Source organism: Pelophylax lessonae, assembly GCF_965119305.1.
Source record: "Pelophylax lessonae genome assembly, chromosome: 2".
Lineage (NCBI taxonomy): Eukaryota > Metazoa > Chordata > Amphibia > Anura > Ranidae > Pelophylax > Pelophylax lessonae.
This window is the reverse complement of record NC_138769.1, coordinates 485,785,076-485,808,766: the sequence shown is the minus strand read 5'-3', so window position 1 is coordinate 485,808,766 and position 23,691 is coordinate 485,785,076. Positions and strand designations below refer to the sequence as shown.

At 40.4% G+C, this 23,691-nt stretch overlaps 1 protein-coding gene across 2 annotated transcripts in view; it reads left to right on the top strand.

The window, feature by feature from the left end:
* The window catches only part of NALCN (sodium leak channel, non-selective), an 897,007-nt gene that overhangs the window by 287,772 nt on the left and 585,544 nt on the right, over positions 1-23,691 (top strand). For both annotated transcript variants that reach the window (XM_082245388.1, XM_082245387.1), the window contains one exon: positions 15,936-16,087. In XM_082245388.1, the coding sequence (XP_082101514.1) occupies positions 15,936-16,087 (152 nt within the window). The remainder of the gene's footprint in view (positions 1-15,935; positions 16,088-23,691) is intronic.

Sequence of the window (23,691 nt, the reverse complement as noted above, 5' to 3'; positions counted from 1 at the left end):
TTTTCCCCAATTTAGTGCACATGATCCTGTTGTTCCAAGTCACTTGTCTGTGTAAATTTTTTGATACTACTAGCTTGGTAGAGCTTGGGCAGTGCTGAAAAATTAATGTTATACCGGCTGCCAGTAAAGTTAATTCAGCTGGCTGCACATACACTATAAAGGAATGTAAATGCATGCTTGTCTTGACTCACATAAAGAATAACAGAATGTAAACTTTTGATAAAATGGGACTATAAATAATGTAATATTATAAGTCTTTGTTATGTTTAAGCCAATCCCTTTTGCAAATAAATTGGATGCATATTGTACTACATACTGTATAAATTCTGAAAACAATGTAAAAAATATTTAGTAATCAAGCAGACACGTCAAAGCAAATTGGGCAGAAATAATAGCAATTGTGTATGATCTGTATGCATCTGGATTTTTGCTTAGTAAAAATAATGGAAAAACGTATTCATATTATTAAAAGCATAGAGTCTTTGAGTCTTATCATGCAAACTGGGTGATTCACTTACTGATGTGACAGAGGTAGATAAATGGGGAAGGAAAATATTGAACATCAGCATTTATTGTTGTTTTGCTGAAAATATGTGGGTGAGCATAAGTCAGCTAGAATATTGTTCAAGAAACCAAGCTGATGAGGATATTTATAAATCTTGGCATACAGCAAGTAGAAGCCTAAATAGAGGTACAAAGTATTATATAGTAGAGTATATGGTACATGTATGCATAGAAATGCTACCACAGTTTGGCTTTTTTTTCTTTTTTGCAAAGAAAATGGTTTATGCTTTTAGATGCAATGAGTTGTTCTTTGTGTAACCACCCATTATTACTAACAAATCAGTTGAAATATTCAAAACCAGTTGGATTCAGATCCAGTTCTTTCTGCTGATAAGAGTTAACCTACCTAAAGAGTTAACCTTCCTAAAACATGCAGATTATGTTAAAGTGTAGGCATCTTGTGGTTCCTGCAAATATCTGTTAGTCTTCATATTCATTCCTGTGTCCCCTCATTTTCCCTTGGATCCCAGACACAGGCTTCATTTTATCTCCCAGTTAAGTTTAAGCTCTGTACTTCCGCAAAACCTTTTTTGAGTCAAGGCACCCTTTAAAATTCTGCACAATCTTGAAGCACCCAGTTCTAAACTGTAAAGGAAAATAAGCTAAGAGTTTTACATAACACAGCAACATCCACACACAACATCCAATGTTAGAGGTGATTTAATCCACCACCCCTGCAGACTGGTACTGTTTAATATTCCAGTGTTTCTATTGCCCCTCACTTTCACTCCCTCACTCAACTAATGTGAGGCCAGTGCTGACAGAGGGGCAATCAAGAATGCTGAGCAGGTGCCCAACGTCCCCCTTATTAATCGATTAAGTCATTGGTTGTTAGGAAACTGGCGGCTGGAAGGTTTTAATGGTATACAATAAAACCTGTGGCTTTGTGTAACTAAAGACAGGCTTCGTCTACCGTCTGGCTTTTATTCATTTTTTTAGCAATTTTGAGACATTTTGCCAAGGCACCCCTGAAGAAACCTGAAGGCACTCCAGGGTAAAAAAGGCTTCCTTAGGTACATTCCGTTTCAGAGGTCATCAACAGTAACCAATAAAGTACAGTGCACCCTAATAAAACATATGCCTTTCAGAAATTTGCCGAGCTTTTATTTATGCTATGTATCTACACAACATTCTATCACCTGCTCCAGTATGATTAATTTGCCTTTGGTTCATTAAAAGCAGTTGCTGACATTGCTGACCAGTTCATGCTGATAAGGCAAGCCTAATCATTAGCCACTAAGAATAATAATTGTGATGACACGGTGTATACATGAGAACAGACTACTTCATAAACATTGCTTGCATATGTGTTAACGAAAATTATCATCTTTGTATGCTGTGCAGGTTTTGAGAGATTCTGGGAAGAGAGCTACAAATGAAAAAGAAAAGGGTTGACTAAATAGGGGGGAAATGTATAACCACATGAAAGAGAAGTGTATTTGAAGTGACCAAATCAAAAACATATGCCAAATTGTTTAACAAGGTAAAGGATCCATGGTATTATGTGTGGCACTACCCCATGAAGGAGCCGCTAGCATTACTGGGTCCTCTTGGATAATGACCTTGGCCCCTCTGACACCTCAGGTTACAACACTTTGAGCACTGAATGTTAACAATTTCACCAAACTTTAGGGTTACCTTGAAATTAAACTTGAGACTGTGTATATTATTCCTTGAGAACAAATAAAGCAGAATATAACAATGCAGGATGTAATAGCAAGTATACATAGCAGAAGCTAAACTGCACTTTGACACAATAAGTATAAACTCACTGTATGTGCAGCAACAGGTGACCAAGGGTATGAAATTCACAAGGTTGCCTGTGAGCACTTGTAGTAAAGGAGCTAAGCCTTAGACTCTTGACAGATGTTAAAATATGCAGAAATAGAAAGGCTGTGCTAATAAATAAGTAAACTATATACAGTTATTTTGGATTCAGTTTCTGTCGGCTTCTGTGACTCTTGGAGATGTTGATGTGCTTAGATGGTAAATGTTCCTGCACACAGTGAAGTGGCAAAGAAAGCAAATGATATTCTGGGTGTATAGGGGTAAGCCAACTCCAGTAGTAATTAAAAAAGTGCTTACAGGTGTTAACTCAGCAGAACAGTATGGGCTGGGCTTAAGATTATGATATAAAGCTTAGAAGATGCATAGATGGAATTTGGGCTTCCCATGGAGATGTTCAGCGTCAACAAAAAGACGAATGGTAGATCAAAGACTCCCTCACCAGCTTTCAGATCTGAGCAGCAGACTATAGTTGTGGAGGGGCCCCTCTGGGTTGGATGGTGTTTTTGCGTGTTGTTTTCTGACAGCTCCCTGGTGGATGGACAACTGGATGAGTTCTCAAGCAGGATACAGGCTTTTCTGGTGCAGATTTGCACAGTGTCATACTCAGAATAGTGTGCTCGGACCCCCCTGTGGCAGATGGCCTGATCTCTCAGCAGAATGTGTAAAGCAACAGATGCTGTGCACAACCCAGTGCAAGTATCTGTAGTGCTCACAGCGACTCTCCGGTGAAACAGGCCTGCAAGCTGCTCAGCTCTAAAGTCATATTTGTGTCCCTCTTGCTAGCTCCCCAGCAGCAGATTCTTTCTACTGTCCTGACTGTCGGCGATCCTCCAAAAGCCCCTGCGCTTTTCCGGGCTTTCTAATTTATATGGCTCTTTGGAGACTTCACCCACCTCCAGCTGCACTGGAACTTGTCGTTTTTTTTCTATGCAGCTGTATATGGCACAAACGACATCTCCCAGCATTCAATGTTCTGCCATAGTAACTCAGAAGCACAGTATGTCCATGAGCTCCATTTTGTGGCAGAAAGTGAAAACTTTCTCATGCAACTTTTACAATAACAATATACATATTGCATAACTCAGTAACAGCATGCCTGGTTACATATGGATAGCCATCACGCACAAATATTACATCTGATGATTGCTGTGCATGGTCTTACAATGACAAAGTAACACAGGACCATTTTACAGGCTTAGGTTCTCTACACGGTATACAAGCATGGTAAAAATGCATCATGCAAAGTGTAACGCCTATTGAATGCTTGTGGACATGGCCAAAAAACAGATATGGTCAATAAAATAAGGGGTATAGCTTGTATTTTGGCATCTTTTCCTCTTTGTTGTGGTATGTTTTAGACAAACTAGGGCCTTATGGTACAGAGAAGAGGGAATTAAATAAGCCCCATCATTGGTGTCAGTGGCAGCAAAAATAAACCCTATAATTTGTGTCAGTGGTAACAATATTAGCCTCCAGCGATGCTGTCAGTGACTGCAATAATAACCTCCAGCATATTGGTATCAGTGTTGCAAATCCCCACCCCATTGGGTATCAATGGATGCAGCTTAAAACAAAAAACAAAAAAAAACAACATTGGTGTAAATAAGTACATTAAAAAAAAGCTCTTGCAGCACTTGCATTGTGTTTGGTCTTTTGTAGAGCATTGTCAGTTTGAGGTTTTTGGGTATGTAAACATACAGTATATTTTGCACATAAACGCATTGGTATTCAGTGATTTATTTATTTTGTTTTTTCCTTATCTGAGCATGGTGCTGACTCCCTGAAGCCAAAGCCAGCACTATAATTTAACTGTCATGCACGAGATCAATCTAGTGCAATCTAGTGTATTATTGGAATAATTCCTGTAGTTACTATATCTGAAATAAAATTGCTCATGTTGATGGTTGAACATATTTCTGTTTGAACTGCCCTACCAAAGTGCATTTTTTCCTGGTGGTGAATATGAACACCAGTGAACAGGTTGTGGTGTGCAGTAACCAATACCAACATATCACAGATCATTTTTCATCAGTCAAATGTCTTGGTTGTTACAATTCACCTTTGTGCTCGCCACTGCCAAACTTCAAAGCAGCCCTGGCATATAAAGGATACAAAATCACATCTTTGTACATGTATAAAGTTTGCAGTCAGGTGAAATAACAACAATGCAATGTATACCAATTCCAGGCCTAAAAATTGAGTGGCCAGCAAACACTACAACTGTAGTAAAATTTAAAATGTTATTTTAGTTTACCCAAATCTGAGTTCTGTGTAATTTCCTGCAGCTAGCTCTTCTGCAGTTCCTTGTTTGTGTACATTCTGAAGCATGTGCTATGCAACTTCTTTTCTCTATACTGCTTATGTACACTGTCGTAAAGGTTGGTTTAAATATCATAGTTGAGAGAAATTTCTTAGGCTGGGTGATGGCGGACATCGCATGTGATTCGCTCTGCATTGCTGTGCAGATCACATGCAATGTCTGTGCGATGCGAATTTAGCCATACGCATTGTATGGCTGAATTTGCATCAAATTTGGACAAAAATGGTGCAGGATCCTTTTTTTGGTCCACACTGGAATCAGATTGCATGGGTGTTCACACCTATGCAATCCAATTCCTGCACAATTTTACAGTTCGCACTGCGATCTGCAAACCGATCTGGGGGTGTCATTAACTTTATATTGAGACCCGCAACGGTTTGCATGGGACAATGTGAACTCCCTGTGAGAGACATGCGATGCGGGAACCCACACTGGAATCATGCTGGTTCCCAACTTGCATGTGTGAACCCAGCCTTAGTACTGACATTCTCTTTGATCACCAGATTACTGGCAAAAGACATGCCTCCAACCTTTTTTGACATTAGAAAGAAAGACTCCTTTTCATGAAGAAATGGGAATGGGACCTATGGGAATCCTTAGATATAAGCAACTGGAGGAGAAAATTTGGATTGTCACTGAAAAATGTTCACCTACCATACTAGCTCAAGAAAAGTGTTTTCCTGCTGGTATATAACCCAGACTGCACAGCTTAATTTGTTCCCGCTGCCTCTTTGGCTTGCTTTCAAGGATCCAGGGAGCGTAGTGCTTTAACCACTTCAGCTCTCTAGATCAAGTGTCTCCAAACTTTCTAAACAAAGGGCCAGTTTACTGTCTTTCAAACTTTAGGGGGGCTGGCCAGTGGGAGTGGAAAACATTCTTAGTGCCAGTGAGTGCAAACAATGCCTAAGGCTTGATGGCTAGTGGGAGGAGGAATAGTGACCCATTGTTGCTATCAATTGGAGGAATAGCGACCCATTGTTGGTATTAGTGGGAATGATAGTGCCCCATCTTTGGTGTCAGTGGGAGGAATAGTGTTTCATCGTTGGTGTCAGTGGGAAGAAGAGTGCCTTATCGTTGGTGCCAGTGGGGAGAATAGTGTCCCATTGGTGGTGTCAGTGGAAGGAATAGTGCTCGTATCATTGGGATAAATAGTGGCCTAAGGGCCAGATAAAAGCAAGCGGCTGCATCAGACTCGTGGGCCATAAATTTGGAGACCACTGCTCTAAATGTACATAGTATGTCCAGAGAGTGAAGGGTTCAGAACAAGATCATAGCTGCAGTAGCAGTTACAGGCTTGTACTCTGTTCCTTCAGCTGGCTCCCAATTGTAAAGTAAAAGTGAACCTGGGGGCTGTATAAACCCACAGTATCTCCATAAAGAGTATCTGTCACCTGCCCAATTCTATCACATAGGAATTTGTTAAATCCTTGTGATAGCAATAATAAAAAAAAAAATTCAATAAAAATAAAGTTAAAACAAAATGTAATAAAAAAAATGAAATTTAAGCCCTGTTGTCCTGAACATACCCACAAATGCAAATGCACACACAGAGTGCACACGTGTGTAAATCATGATTGCACCACATCTTAGGTAATGCCGCAAATGTCAAATTGAGAGTGATAATACTAGTGCCATAGCTCACAGTTAACTCTAAATTGATGAGTTATAAAGGCTTTTAAAGCTTTGCCTATGCAGATTTTTGGGAAGCACACTTTTTTTTTTAAATATCTTGGATGAATGGGATGAATGTGCTCTCATGCCTAGCATGGTCAATTTGAAAAAGGAAAGCAGGAACTGCCCTACTCGAAACAGGGCATCCATCTGCCTTTACCAGATCCCACAAATCACCCACCCTTATTCCCCCCCCACCCAAACTTTTCCCCTCCTCTTCTTTCCTCTCTCTTGCTCCCATTATCATCTTTATTGTAATATACAGCCTTCCAGTTGTCCTCCCAATCCATCTACTTATGTAACCCTTGCCATACACTACTGTTTCTGTGATATTTTATTACACACACGCTGCATTTTCACCACTATATTTCCATTATACTGACTCTTCAAAATAACAAGTGCATTATTTAGAGGTTGGATAAAAGCTTTCATGCCACTTAACACTTATGGAAGTTAAATATCACATTTTTTATAGAGATCCACACATCAGACCAAAAAGAGGAGAAAAGCAGAGCAGAGAAATTTAGTTCCAAAAGAAAAACAGTCCCTCCAAATCAGGGACAATTGATTGTTATGCAAAAGGGGGCAATAGGTAGACTGGTTGGACAGCTATGTCCGGTTAAAATGTGCTGAGAAGGTAGGCTGTACTCCCTGTATGCATGGAGTATACTGGAGTATACTTGTAACATCACTGGAAGCATGATAAGAAATTACAGTAGGTCTGAATACAAAATGGGTAAAGACTGCAGTAAAATGTAATGTTGTCTATTGTTACTTTCCACAGAAGTTCATATTGACCCTTGTGGCAAATGTTAGAGTTTCCAAAATACCAGCCTGCACCTACTTTCCGCACTGTGTGGTTTGATTCACAATGCATGCTTCTTCATCAAAGTGGTGGAGCAGTAAATATAAAGTGCTATAAGCAGCAAGCTATAGCAATCCAATTACAGTTTGCTGATTTCTTTGTGCATTGCACCTTGCCCTATTAAATAAGCCCAGCAGAGTTCAATGTTATGTAGAAAATTGTGTATATGGAGATATTTGAACCAATTACTGTGGCAGAAAGAGTTACAATATACACTCAAATACAATATTAAAAGTTTACACTACCTGGAAGTTTACAGCAAATAGGCTAAATTTATAGGCAACATAAAATCCCAGCAACTATGTTTTATTGAATTTTGCACATGGTAAAAGCTGCAAAGAGATGTGCTATTTTTGGACAGCGAAAGGTCAATTCCTCCCGGCTGATTTTGTCCTTTTTATTGCAATGGTCATTCAAAGTGCACTGAAGATTGATTTTAACACTGTGGCATAGTATGTGAGGAGAATAATAGTTTTTGAATAAATTATATAAACATCTTACATGAATATATGTTTTATCAATTAAATCTCTGTTAAATATAGCTGGAAATATAAAGACCTAGGCCTCATTATGTGATTGACTTATTAAATGATTTGTAGACAGCAGATGTTGACTAAGCTCAGCTGGGCTGCGTAATTATTATGCTGGTGGAATAAAATTAAAAATCCCCCCACGTCATACACACACACAGCACACAACAGTATACACACACAAAAACACATACAGTACACACTTCAAGTAAAAATAGTTGTGAGAGTTGTTGAAAATAACCACTAAACAAGTATGTGCTACTATTTCATGAACTCATTGTGTTGCTATTTTATGTCCTGTAAAAACACACGCAGAAAAAAATAATGTAATGTATCTATTAGAGTCTTCCTATAAACATAGTATATGACTGAGTTCTGCAACTAAGGCCATGTTTGCACTTGCTTCAAAATGTGGCATTCAACACACTTTTTTAAGCACTCTGAATGCTAATCAAATCGCCTTTCGCCAAATAAAATAGTTACCTTACTGTTCTGTACATATTGAGTTTGCTTTGCTTCAGAAATTATACCCCATGTTGCATTCATCATGCTTTGCGGCATCTCAAAACCCCCAAAGAAGTTTATGGCCTCCTTTAGACTTGCTTTGCTGTCTGAAGCGCAATACGCTTTAGGATCACTTTTCTGACAGCAGTAAATAGGTGGTGATGAGGCATTGTATTGCCTCTTCACTGTCTTTTTTAATCCTCTAATTACCGGACAACCACGTTGCAAGCACCCCACAACAGGCATGCCGAAGCACAGCATTGCGGCCGTGGCATGTATACAACCAGATCTAGCCTGTCTGATGTGGGGGTGCAGTAAAAAATGTCACGGGGGTCAGGAGATGGGATGTCAGCAGGGTAGTGTAAAGGGGATAAGCAGTTTGTCAGCAGGGTAGTGTAAAGGGCGTCAGCAGTTTGTAGGGCAGTGTACAGAAGCTATTGGTTTTTAGTGCAGTGTACAGGGAGTCAGAAGGGCAAAGGATGGAATGTCAGCATGGGAATGTACAGGATGTACAGGAGGTCAGTAGGACAGAGGACCGAGGTTAGCAGGGTGGAGGACAGGGGTCACTGCTGGAGAGGCAGAGGAAAGGGATCGTTGCTGGAGAGGTAGAGGACAGGGATCAGTGCTAGAGAAGCAAAGGACAGAGATCACCGCTGGGGAGGCAGAGGACAGAGATCACCGCTGGAGAGGCAGAGGACCGGGATCATTGCTGGAGAGGCAGAGGACAGGGATCACTGCTGGAGAGGCAAAGAACAGGGATCACTGCTGGCAGGGCACTCCGCAGACTTCCTTTCCCATCCAAGAACATCACACAGCTCCTCCTTCCCACACTACACACAGCTGAAATCACATTCCTCTACACAGCCACAATCTGCATAGTGGGTAGCTGGCTGCTATGTTTCAATTCTGACCTGTGAAATTCCCTGGTCAGAATGGCAATGTAGCTGCAATAGCCAGTTATAAACTGTGGAGATTAAGGCTGTGTGTAAAGGAATACAATCTCAGCTGTGTGTAGTGTAGGGAGAAGGAGCCGTGTGCTGTGATGGGATTGGAAAGGAGCTCAGTGGCTAGGCAGAGCATCCAAGTGAAGGGGAGTTGGTCAGGGAGCTTTGGGAGGGGCATAACTGTAATCTGGGGGGGCACAACCCCCCAGCACCTCCGTTGATTCAGCCATGTGTACAACCCTGGCTGTGCTTTGTGTTCACATCCAGGCTATGGTTTTTCAGTGTGGAGCATCAGGGAGGTGAGCAGGGGATCAGCAGATATCACACATGGTGTACAGCATGGACGTGATACTGCAGGAAGGTGAGCGGGGACCGGAGCGAGGATTAAGTGGGAAACTGAGTGGTGGATAATCAACAGAGTCGGAGATAAGCAGAATAAAGGATCAGAAGGGGATCAGCTGAGCAGGGGATCAGCAAATTGGGGGGAGGGGGGTGAAGGCAGCTGCTGTAGGATGGAAGCATTCGTCCAATAAAACTTCTGTTACAATCATTCTCTGCCAATGGGACAAAATCAAATCTTTTTAGGCTATTTCTTTTCTTTGGCTATTTCTACATTTTGAATGTTATTAATTTATTATCCAATTCTGGACAGAAGGTTTTTCCCTTTAATGACCAGGCCCTTTTTTGCAATACGGCACTGCATTACCTTAACTGACAATTGCGCAGTTAAAGTTAAAGTGCGACACTGTACACAAAAAAAATTGATGTCCTTTTTTCTCCACAAATAAAGCTTTCTTTTGGTGATATTTGATCACCTCTGCGAATTTTATTTTTTGGTTATAAACAAAAAAATAGCGACAATTCTGGGAAAAAAAAACAATATTTTTACTTTCTGCTATAAAAAATTCCTAATAAAAAAAAAATTAAAAATCAAATTATTTTATCATTTTAGGCCAATCTCTATTCAGCTACATATTTTTGGTAAAAAATATCCCAATAAGTGTATGTTGATTGGTTTGCTCAAAAGTTATTGCGTCTACAAATATTTATATCATTTGTATTTATGTATTTGTTTTTTTACTAGTTATGGCGACAATCAGCGATTTTTAGCGAGACTGCAACATTGCGGCAGACAGATTGGAAACCTAACTGACATTTTTGACAATTTTGGGGGGGACCAGTGACATTACTACAGTAATCAGTGCTAAAAATATGCACTGTTACTATACTAATGACACTGGCAGGGAAGAGGTTAACACCAGGGGCAATCAAAGGGTTAAATGTGTCCCTAGGGGGTGCTTTCTAAATGTGTGGGGGATGGGCTTGCTGCATGAACACAGAGACTTGTGTTTTCCTAAATAGGAGGGACACAGGATCCCTGTGTTCATTACTGACAGAACAAAGGTCAGCCATGTTTCTATGTGGAGCGATCACGGGTGCCCGGCATCAATAAACTCAAGTTTTGTTATACATTTAGGCCAAAATGTATTTAGCTACACATCTTTGATAAATAAAAATCTCAATAAGTTATAGCTCCTACAAACTATGGTATATATACTGGAATTTACGCAGCTTTTACTTTCTGACTGCCTATCTTATTTCTTGAAGTGCTAAAATGGCAGGGCAGTACAAACCCCTCTCAAATTACCCCTTTTTGGAAAGTAGACATTCCAGGGTATTTAGTAAGAGGCATGGTGAGTTTTTTGAAGTTGTAATTTTTTTCCCACAATTCTTGGGAAAATGAAGATATTTGCTAAGAGGCAAAGTGAGTATTTTGCAGCTCTCATTTGTTTTGGAAAATGAAGAAAGAAAAGGAAGAAAAGGAAAATGGGCTGAATTAAAAAAAAGAACATAACCGATTCCTCCATCCACATCATTCGATGTGGACGAAGAAATCTCTGCCAAGAAAAGTGTAAAAAAAAATATGGCGAAGCATAAGGGAGATCCGCCCTCTGTGTCCACCCCATTCCCTATGCTTCGCTATATATAGGCTCTTTTTTTAACTGCGGTGGTGAAATCACCTCCTACAGTGCTGCAATCATTGATTTGCATATATGATGAAAGCAAACTCTGTTGCTGTCAGGATAAACAGATCAGTGCTGCAGCTGATGGGTGTACCTGCAAATGCAAACAATGGATAACAATAAAACACAGTAACAAAAAAACATTACAATATAATAGTATACAGTACAGTAAAACAGCAGAATGGCAGTATCTGCAAAGCAAACTATGGTTAACAATGAAAAACACAGTAACAATAAAACATTACAATATAAAAGTATATAGTATGGCAAAACAGTAGAATGGTGGTATCTGCACAGCAAACTATGGTTAACAATGAAAAACAGTAACAATAAAACATTGCAGTATAGAAGTATATTATAAAGTACAGGAGGAACAGAAAATGAACTCAATAAAACGAAAACAATTTTTGGCTTTTTTATGTATTTTTTTATTTTTTACGTTTTTCTTTTTTTTACTTTTTTTACACTTTTTTGTAACTGTAAAAAAACTTTAAACATTCCAGGTTAGGGTCTCCCAAAATGTGATAGCCATCTAACATCTTTCGAGACCCTGTGTGAAAGTGTGCCCTAGACTGTGCCATGCTGTACCCTATACTATTAGTCTACTAGTGTGTGGTAGTGATGGAAACAGTCCCCGATTAAGAAACCAGGTTGGCCTAGGACAGGAGGGACAAAAATAGCAGGTGTTATGCCTATATCCACGTTTTATACAGACACGACATCTTATTTGGGGCCGGCTCACTCCATCTGGATTGTGATTTTGGGCCACAGCACCTTGTGGATACAGAAGGGCTGTGATGATCTCTTCCTGGAATTTTCGGAAGGATACACTTCTTCCTGATGCTTTGTATGGCACATAAGCGTTCAGCAGAGGCAATTGGAATAAGCATACAGACACTTTTTGTACCAGTGTCTGGCCTTACGGGTAATTAAGTACAGCGTCATCATCTGGTCATTGAAGTCCACCCCTCCCATGTTAAGGTTGTAGTTGTGGAAACAAAGGGGCTTCTCAACAACACCAGTCATCATCGTAATTTGGACTGTCATATCTGCGTGAATGGAAGACAGAACAAAAACATTCCGTGTGTCCTTCCCCTTCACTGAAAGAAATGTTTTGCACTTCAAGCAGGCTCTCTCCCCCCCCCCCCCAAAATCTAAGTTGGGAATCTGAAAGCCATTGGGGGAAGCCCCGACGATTAGGTCGCACTGTGCCACATGCACCAATTCCAGAATCAAAAAGGTGACTAAAAAGTGGCATTGCCCATGTATAAATGGTACCCCTTTCCAAAAGTGTGACCCCCAAACCTCAAACAATCTTTCTGCTGCTCCCTATGTAGTTTGGGCAGTCGGGGGGCTCCACACTGCTATCTTTTCCCTCGTAAATCCGTAAACTACATGTATAGCCTGTTGCCCTGTCACAAAGCTTATACATCTTGACCCCTATCTGGCATGCTTGCTGGGGAGAAACTGTTTGAAAATAAGGCGGCCAGAAAACCTAATCAGGGACTCATCAAAGCAGATAGCTTTTTGGGGCATAAACAAAGCTGCAGATTTTTGGTTGAAGGGATTTATGAGGGGATGACTTTTGTGGAGCTGGTCACATCCAGGATCACCCCAAGGACAACAGAGTTATTTGTCATTGAAATGCATGAATCGCAAGATTTGCTCGTATCTAGTCCTGGCCATGGCAGCATAGAACACAGGCATATGATGAATTGGGTCAATAGACCAATATGACTGTAAGCTCACATTTTTTTAGTAATGTCCATGATGAGGAATAGGCCCAGAAAGGTCCTAAATTTGGAAACAGTGATACGTTTCCTTGCAAGGGTCAAATTTGGGTTTGCGGCAATAAATTGATCAGCATATAAATTGCTTTGGTCCACAATAGATCTGTACTGATCTTCTGTGAAAAAAAGCATATAAAAACCAAGGGGAGTAAAATCATCTTTCCACCTGAATTCCGGGTTGGCCAGTGAATGGGGGACGTACGGGCACTGTAGAAGTGGTAGGCTCTTAATCAGGATTTTCAAGCACATCAGAAAAGACACTATGGGCTCTACGGGCCTGTCTTTGAATTCTTGGTGGCTGCGGGACACTACTTGAACACCAGCTTGAACTGCACTTTTGGGACTCTATGACCAGGATGTACTAGGCCACTGGGGCTCGCCAATTCACCAGAAGATTGAGCTGCACTGGTACTGACACTCTGCTGCATACGAGAACCATGCAATTGTTGCACCTCAGCAACCTGGGAACAGGGTCAGGTACGTCTGACCTTAGCAGGGACCACTACTCCATCATCAGGGTGTCACTGCTCTCTACAGGTTCGAATATTGAGCCAGATTCTGACAGTGAGGTTTCCCCCATCGCTCTCATCTGTCATGCTCAGCATCATGTAGGCCTCTTCACTAGTGTACCTCTGTTTGGACATTTTGGCAAATAAATTTATAGGTACCTAGTGAGACTCATCCACTTGAATCGCTACCAAAAAATTTAACTGCTAGCGCTAGCAGAGATCAGGCCTGACTCTGCGGTTTTGTGTTCTGTGTATCGGAAGTGACAGGGATCTACTGATACAGGTGTCTGGGCTGATCCTGCTAACGCTGGGTTTTGGGAACACTATACTATACTACTGGGGACGCTAGTATAGTTCTGATCTGATCAAAGATATTGATCCATTTAGACACTATACTAGTAATGAAAGGGTTTAGTGTGTGTGTTAACTGGAGGTGATCAGGGGGTGAACTATGTGCCTACGTGTACTGGTGTCAGCGAGTGCTTGTGTACTCACAGTAGATGCTCTCTCCTTGCTCGCTGTAACCACAAAGGGCTCCTGGAGGGGAGATTGCATAATTTTCTGTGCCTGTGTTTACATTACAGGTATGTAGATTCGCGCAGCCATGCCACCTTGCCACAGTAAATGTGCAGTGGGTGGTTGGCAGCTGGTTAAAGGTGGCAATGTAGCAGACAGAGAATTGGCTGCCATTGCATTGCCATAGCCAATAGGGAGGTGTATGGAAGGGCAGGATTAACTAGGTACTTCCAAAAAATACCTTACATTTGCTCAGTAGAATCCTGCTGTATGCAGCTGGGTAATGTCAAAGACATATGCAAATTAAAATTTTTAGTGATTAATGATACTTTTTAATAGCACACATACAGTATATAAAAATGTGCATAGTAAAATGCATGCAGATGATAAACAAGTAGAAGTTTTCTTCATTTAACTGATACACTTTGAGAAGTCATTTCAAAGAAGGATTTGCGCCCTTAGTGAGCAGGCCATTTTTTGTGATTCGGTACTGCGTTACTTTAAAGGAAAATTGCGCGGTCATGCGACATTACACCAAAATAGAATTGATGTCCTTTTTTCTCCCACAAATAGAGCTTTCTTTTGGTGGTAATTGATCACCTCTGCGATTTTAATTTTTTTGTGCTAAAAACCAAAAATTAGCGACAATTCTGAAAAAAAAAAAAACAATATTTTTCACATTCTGCTTAATAATATTCCCGAAAAAAAAATGTTAAATCAAAAATTTTCATCATTTTAAGCCAATTTGTATTCTGCTACATAATTTTGGTAAGAAAAATAGCAATAAGCGTATTTTGATTCGTTTGCACAAAAGTTATCGCCTCTACAAGCTAGGGGGAAGATTTATGTCATTTTTATTTATTTTTTTATTTTTTTACTAGTGGCAGTGATCTGTGGTTTTTAGCGGGACTGCAACATTGCGGCGGACAGATCGGACCCCTAACTGACATTTTTGATACTTTTGGGGGGGGGGCCAGTGACATTACTATAGTAATCAGTACTAGAAATATGCACTTTTACTGTAATAATGACATTGGCAGGAAAGGGGTTAGCACAGTTGTGATCAAAGGGTTAAGTGTGAGCCTAGGGGAGTGTTTTCCAATTGTATGGGGAATGGGCTTCTGAAATGACCACGGAGACCTGTGATAATTTCAGAGAGAAGAACGGTCAGCTGTGTTTACAACAGCTGACCGTCCTTCTCTCTCTACGAGAAGAGATTGCGGGTGCCCGGCAGCAATCGCTGCCACCAGTCACGTGGAACGGCATTCCCACTGCCTAGTGCTCACCCCCCCAGCACCACGCACGCGACCGACGTAGGGCTACGTCGTTTCGCACAGCCGAGCCCGCCTGCCGCAGTAAATTTGCGGCGGGAGGTCGGCAAGTGGTTAATATTATACATTCTCATTTCTGCTGGTAGGTAGAGCTTTAGGCTTTTTGGTGGAGCTTTAGGCTTTCATGTTTTCCAGTTTCTCCCTATGATAAAAGCCGTTTTTTTTTTTGTTTTGTTTTTTTACAAAGCCCAGTAGCTCAAGCTAAAATTTATACTTGAATGAGTTGAAGCATTTCACCATCCCCCTGTCTCATAAGGCCCCATCCACGGTTTTAATGGCAGAGGCCTGCCTGAAATGCAAATACACTGCTCTTTCTTTAGAAAATCAAAAGTTACCTAGACATTCAAAGCCATGTATATAGTACAATTATTGTATATATATATGCATTCAATAAAAAAAGAAAATATTTGTTATAAGTTAAGTCTATAAATTAAAAAAACTAAAAAAAAAAAAAAAAAGACCCAAAACCACTGCAGCTTGCCTTTGAAATTCCAGTGTTACCCTTTGTCTATGAAATAATGTCAGTATTGTAATTGTAAGCTTGACTGCATTTCTTTCTTTATTATTTTTTTATTCCAGAAATGTGACTTGGAATAATCTTGCCATTCCGGATACTCATTGTTCACCAGATGGAGAAGGATACCAATGTCCCCGAGGCTTTAAGTGTATGGATCTGGAAAACCTTGGTCTGAGTAGACAGGAACTTGGATATAGTGGCTTCAATGAAATTGGTATGTGCTAGTACAATATATATATATTCATACGCAGTATGTATTTGTAAAACTATTCGAATATATGCATATGTATGTGTTTACAGTTTTGTGATTTTTTTCTGATTTCTCTTTATAGCTATCTTTCAGAGCATGTATGCATTTTACAGACACTTCTATAATTTTTTAGATTTTTACCTAATAAATGTCAACTTTACACATTTCTCTTATAGTCTAATGCCCCTTTGGATGACATTTAAATATGAACTATGTACAGTTTTGATTTGGAATGTAGAAGAAGTGTGAATGTCTTTGTCTTTCACTGTTCTCGCTCTATGATCTGACAAACTCTTGCCATCAGGATTTTTAATTAAATGTAAATAACATTTGATTACAGGGTAAGCAGGGTGGTATTTTCATCACTAGAGCTTGTAGGCTAAAAACCCGTACAATCCATAGGAATCCCTGTCTGCTGGGATCACCTTTTTCACCAGACTGTTTTCTTGTTTTACTGGTCATTAAAGCGGTAGTAAACTGCACCTTTAAAAAAACCATACAAACAAACAAACAAACAAACAAAAAGCCTACAAGACATCTGCATGATGTGCTAGCATGCATTGCATACTAGCACATTATGAAATACTTACCTTGAAACAAAGCCCTCCAGTGGCACACTGACAGCGCTTCTATCTTCACCCAGTCTTCCTTCTGGGTTCAAGTGCTCCGGCCGTCCGATTGGCCTAAGCCGTGATGATGTCACTCTCGTGCATGCACGTGGGAGTTAGGGCTGCAGCACAGAGCTCTGAAGGGATGGCACTGGTTACATGCAGTGTGAATGTCCCCTAAATAAGATATTCACTCTACCTACAGGCAAGCCTTATTAAAGGCTTACCTGTAGGTACAATTCAAAAAGACTTAACTTCCACTTTAAAGCTGAACTCTATATAAACAGTATACTACACAAATGAAATGAATATATGGGGACAGTTTTACCTGCCAAAGGATTTGTATTTTTCTCCATCCTGTCCAGGGATATACACAGCTATCCCACACAGCATAACCGTGAGAGAAGCCACAGGCTGGTGAGCTCATCTCTTGGGCAGTTGGCTTTCTTCTATCAGCATGCTCCTTACACTAGAGCACAACTGATTGGCTCCTTGCTGTGCGTCTCCCTTCCCCACTCGGAGATTCGTTGTATAGAGACTGCAATAGGTTGATACCCAGTCAAATCAAAGCACTTTTAGTCCATTGCATAAAATGCAGACATGCTGCATTTTTATGCAATGCACTTTTATGGTGTGAAATAGGCACATAGAAATAAAATTGCTTTCCCAACGTCCTTGAGTTGAGCCTACACGGATCAATGCAAAGCAACACAGGTCAATGCACCTGATGTGAACAAGCCTCTAAGGATGTATTAATCTTGCTTTCCCAGGGTCCTTGAGTTGAGCCTACACTGATCAATGCAAAGCAACGCAGGTCAATGCACCTGGTGTGAACAAGCCTCTAAGGATGTATTAATCACTTGCCAACCAGACCAAAGCCAAATGACTGCTACAGCACGGTCGGCTAGTTCTTGGAGGGCGTACAGGGACGTCCTCCTGAACTTGCACTTCCCGCTTGCCCCCTGGGGTGCGCACACGAGAGTGTCCATATTCGACCGGTTCACTGGACCAGGCACATCACGGATCACAATAAAGGGCCAATGACAGCAGGCCTTTACCACATGATCAATGCATCCAATGACGGAGAAATCATTTGTCAACAAACTTGTGCTTGTTCGATTCAGCTCTATCCTGAGAGGAGGGAGACTGCAGCAGTGCTCACCTGTGCCTCATTCATGCCCATCTTTGCCTCATCCATGCCTCATTCATGCCCATCTGTGCCCTATTAATGCCCATCTGTTCCTTGTCCACAAAATCAATCAAAAGGCAGCGCTAACAGGTATATAAAAATTAGAAAAATATGTATAATGTGAATGTTATTAAATAAATTTGTGCATAGTATGATCAATAAAATTCATACAACATAAAGTGCATAATGTGATCGATAAATACAAAATTCATATATATTAAAGTGCATAAATAAGGTGCAATCATAAATTGTCCATAGTGCAAACATATGCAGTAGTGCAAAAAATATTTGAATTAAAGTGCAGTCCAAAATGGTTCCCTGTCTTTGATGACGCCCAAAATAGGCGGGTGAAACGCGTTGACGCACTTCCTGGCAGAGGAGCATCACACAACCTCACTTCCTGGAACCACCATGGAACGCACGCCGGCAGCGTACGCAGAAGTGGGATGACTTGTAGTGATTGCTTAATCCAATGCTGATTACAACTACACTTTTGTGAGTAATATTCTTTTGTTTATGAAATAAAAACACATACGGGCTTCACTATGTCTGGCTCCGTCCCCTTCTTTTAAATATATGGTCGTGGAGAAAGTGGAGAGGAGACATTACAAAGATATCTTAGAGGCTGTGCTGGATCCATCCATCCGTCCAGGGGATATTATGTCAGTTTAAGGCCTGTCTTTATCCTTGATCTGATGAGTGCATCCCCATAGGGGGTTTCTTTCCTGAGAACACTTGGGCACTTATGTGGATCACTTTGAGCACTTTTCCAGCACTTTAGTTCCATCCAAGGGAACCATTTTGGACTGCACTTTGATTCAAATATTTTTTGCACTACTGCATATGTTTGCACTATGGACAATTTATGATTGCACCTTATTTATGCACTTTAATATATATGAATTTTGTATTTATTGATCACATTATGCACTTTATTTTGTATGAATTTTATTGATCATACTATGCACAAATTTATTTAATAACATTCACATTATACATATTTTTCAAATTTTTATATACCAGTTAGCGCTGCCTTTTGACTGATTTTAGTAATTCTGGGTTTTTACCTTAGTGAGTAGCAGCTTCAGGACATACACTTTTTATTTATATCTATTTATGTTCTCTTAGCGCGGGTTTTAATAATCTGGTTTTACATGTTCCTTGTCCATGCCCACCTGTGCCTCATCCATGCCCATCTGGGCCTCATTAATGCCCATCTGTGCCTATTCTGTGCCTCTTGAATGCCCATTCGTGCCTCATATGTGCTTCATTCATGCCCATCCATGTCTCATTCATGCCCACCTGTGCCACATCCATGCCTCATTCATGCCCATCTGTGCCTTATCCATTCCTCATTCATGCCAATCTGTGCCTCATTCATGCCCATCTGTGCCTCATCCGTGCCTCATTAATGCCAATCTGTGCCTCACCCCTGCCCATCTGTGCCTAATTCATGCCCATATGTGCCTCATTCTTGCCCATTCGTGCCTCATATGGGCCTCATTCATGCCCATCTGTGCCTCATCTGTGCCCCATTATTGCCCATCTGTGCCTAATCCATGCCTCATTCATGCCCATCTGTGCCTCACCCATGCCTCAACCATGCCTCATTCATACCCATCTGTGTCTCATCCATGCCTCATTCATGCCCATCTGTGCCACATTTATGCCCATCTGTGTCTCATCTGTGCCACATCTATGCAACGTCAGTGTTCATCTATGTCACATCAGTGTTTATCCATGCCACAAAAGTGTAATGGGTAGTATACTCAGGAGGAGTATCAAAATGCATGTTGGGGTGCAATTTTTGCTATGTACATACTATGTGTTAGAAATATTCTATAAATGGAACTAAATTTTGTGTAAAAAAAAATATATTTTCGTTTTCTTTTCACATTTTTGAAAAAATTGTGGAAAAAAATGACGTGTTCAAAAGGCTCATAATGCCTCCTAGATTTTTTGTTGGGGTGTTTGCTTTCCAAAATGGGGTCATTTTGTTGGCATTTCTATTGTCCTAGTGCTCCGGGGCCTTCAAAACTGGGATAGGTAGTCAGGAAATTATATGTGAAATGTATAGTATGCTCCTAGAACCCCTGGAGGTGCTACTTGCATGTTAGGCATCTGTATGTGGCCAGGCTGTGTAAAAGTCTCACACATGTGGTATTGCCATACTCAGCAGGAGTATCAGAATGTGTTTTGGGGTGTAGTTGCAAGTATGCCTATACAGTGTGTGAGAAATAACTTGGTAATAAGACAATTTTGTGGAAGAAAAAAAAAATTTGCAAAGAATTGTGGGAAAAAAATACAAATTCAAGAAACTCATGCCTCACTCACTCACCATCCTCTTACTAAATACATTGGAATGTCTACTTTTCAAAAAGGGGTCACGTGTGGTCAATTGTCAGTAATCGGAACCAAAGCTTGTAGTCTCTATAATCTTCACAAAGACCAAATAATATATACTTATTCGGTTGTTTTTACCAAAGATATGTAGCAGCAAAACTCTCGGCCAAAATTTAGGAAGAAAAATTACTAATTTGAAAAATGTTATAACCGAAACTAATACATTTTTTTTTTCTTTTTCAAAATTTTCAATATTTTATCATTTATAGCACAAAAGAAAAAAAAAACCCATTGATGATCAAATACCACCAAAAGAAAGCTCTATTTGTTTGGAAAAAAGGAAAAAAAATGTCATATAGGTACAGTGTTGCATGACTGAGTTCTTGTCATTCAAAATGTGAGCGCACTGAAAGCTGAAAATTGGCCTGGTTAGGAACGGCAAGTGGTTAATGAATACAGAGCTGCATTAATTAGTGTTTTTTCTATCTGCCTTGAGTTCAGTTTTAATTATATTGGAATATTGTGGCTGTATGAATAACTTTATATGAGACTGTATTTCTGCTGGCTATGGGAAAGAAAATGAATGGCCAATGACTTCATAAGAAAAATATTGTTTTATTTATTTTCCTGATGCAGATGTACAGTAACCTGAAAAAGATACAACTGTGCCTTTGCCATGTGATGTGAGTGCTGGTTGGGGTTTATACATAACTTTAGGAGTTATTGAAGGATATGTTATGGTTAGGTTTATGGTCAAGGGCTAGGGTGTTAATTAGGGGTTAGGTGTAGTTGATAGGATTCATTAGAATTTTTTAAGGAGCCTATAAGGATTCATTGTAAAAATTTGGTTTAACTGTTAAAATGAGACTTGCAATTAGCAGTAGCCTAGCTTTATCTGGCATCAGTACTTTCATTGACCTGGACCAAGAATGCAGATTGGAAAGCCAACATAAAATTGGAATTCCTGATCTCCTTACCTGTGCCATATTAGTGCCCCTTAAAGTTCTTCAATCAGGCAACATTCCTTTTTCAACGGCAGAAGGGGAGAGGACTGAGCCAGAGGAAAGTCCTTGCATCCTGGAGATAAGACTTAAAAGCCTCCAGACCAGGTCTGGAAAGTTCCCAGATATGAATGAGTTGTCAGTAGTGTTGAGTGAACACGGACTGTATTATTCGTGTTCGTACCGAATAATTGGATTTTTGTTACCCGAACACGGACCCGAAAACTTTACTGTATGTTCGGGTTTAAAATCCGTGTTCGGTCATTTTATTTCCAGGTTTATATGTAATGGCGCGCTTTTAATGGCGGGCTTTCAACAGCCAATCAACAAGCGTTTAACTGGTGTGCCTTAAGCCATCCCAGCCATGCCTACTAATGTATTAGTAGCTGTGATTGGCCATCTGAAGCATGTGACCATGTTTTTATAAGTTCGAGACCCAGCGCGCTGCGTCATTCTGCTGGAGATTAGGGACAGAGCACACATCATACGTGCTGGCTGCTGATTAGGGACAGACAGTGAAAAATTATATTGTGTCCGAAAAGAATTCAGGGTCAGGTCGGAGTGCAGGCAGGGCGAGTTATTAGAGCATTTTAGGGCGAGGCTGGAGAATAGGCAGGGTCAGTGTTCTACATCAATTTTGCTGTGTGGGGGGTTTGCAGTGCCAGTGACCGATCTTATCGATCATTTTAGGGCGAGGCTGGAGAATAGGCAGGGTCAGTGTTCTACATTGATTTTGCTGTGTGTGGGGTGGTGCAGTGAACACAATCTTTTTGCCCGCTGAGGAGGAGGGAGAAAAAAATCTTTTTTATCAGTCAGTTGTGTGCAGCGTTTTTCCATCAGTGCTGCTGACTGTGATAATACACTGCTGTGTTCACATGTGCTATTATTGAGTGATTTTAAAATTTATACACTTTTTTCTATTCCACTATTCAATATACACCCTTTTGGGTTTAAAAAATTAAATTGTGGCATAGTCTGTACTAATATATTTAAAAATTACAAACCTAAAGGGGAATTTTCTTTTTTTTTTCCCTTCATAGCCTGCAGCAGAGCTGACTGATATAAGACACTGCTGTGTTCACATGTGCTAGTGATTTTAAAATTTATACACATTTTTCTATTCCACTATTCAATATATACACCCTTTTGGGTTAAAAAAAATTAAATTGTGGCATAGTCTGTACTAATCTATTTAAAAATTACAAACTTAAAGGGGAATTTTCTTTTTTTTTTCCCTTCATAGCCTGCAGCAGAGCTGGCTGATATAAGACACTGCTGTGTTCACATGTGCTATTGAAAAATCACCAATTTTATATCATATTTTCTATTCCGCTATTCAATCTACACCCTTTGGGGTAAAAAGAATTAAATTGCGGGATAGTCTGTATCGGTACGTGTGAGATACACCTTTCCAATTTTTTGGGCGCATCTCATACCGCCGAGGATTGCAGGGTGCTTCAGTTTGCCTCCTGCCTGTTCCGAACTCCTCCTACTCCTCATCCTGCCTTTGAGGTACAAAAAATAGTAATCGGAGCCTAGTCTGGGTCTGTACGTGTGAGATACATACACCTTTTGATATCATATTTTCTATTCCGCTATTCAATCTACACCCTTGGGGTAAAAACAATTAAATTGCGGGATAGTCTGTATCGGTACGTGTGAGATACACCTTTACAATTTTTGGGGCACATCTCATACCGCCGAGGATTGCAGGGTGCTTCAGTTTGCCTCCTGCCTGTTCCGAACTCCTCCTACTCCTCATCCTGCCTTTGGGGTACAAAAATAGTAATCGGGGCCTAGTCTGGGTCTGTACGTGTGAGATACATACACCTTTTGATATCGTATTTTCTATTCCGCTATTCAATCTACACCCTTGGGGTAAAAAGAATTAAATTGCGGGATAGTCTGTATCAGTACGTGTGAGATACACCTTTCCAATTTTTTGGGGCGCATCTCATACCGCCGAGGATTGGAGGGTGCTTCAGTTTGCCTCCTGCCTGTTCCGAACTCCTCCTACTCCTCATCCTGCCTTTGGGGTACAAAAAATAGTAATCGGGGCCTAGTCTGGGTCTGTATGTGTGAGATACATACACCTTTTGATATATTTTCTATTCCGCTATTCAATCTACACCCTTGGGGTAAAAAGAATTAAATTGCGGGATAGTCTGTATCGGTACGTGTGAGATACACCTTTCCAATTTTTTGGGGCGCATCTCATACCGCCGAGGATTGATGGGTGCTTCAGTTTGCCTCCTGCCTGTTCCGAACTCCTCCTACTCCTCATCCTGCCTTTGGGGTACAAAAAATAGTAATCAGGGCCTAGTCTGGGTCTGTACGTGTGAGATACATCGTTTTATATCCTTTTTTATATTTATATTTTTTATATAATTAAATTGCGGGATAGTCTGTATCGGTACGTGTGAGATA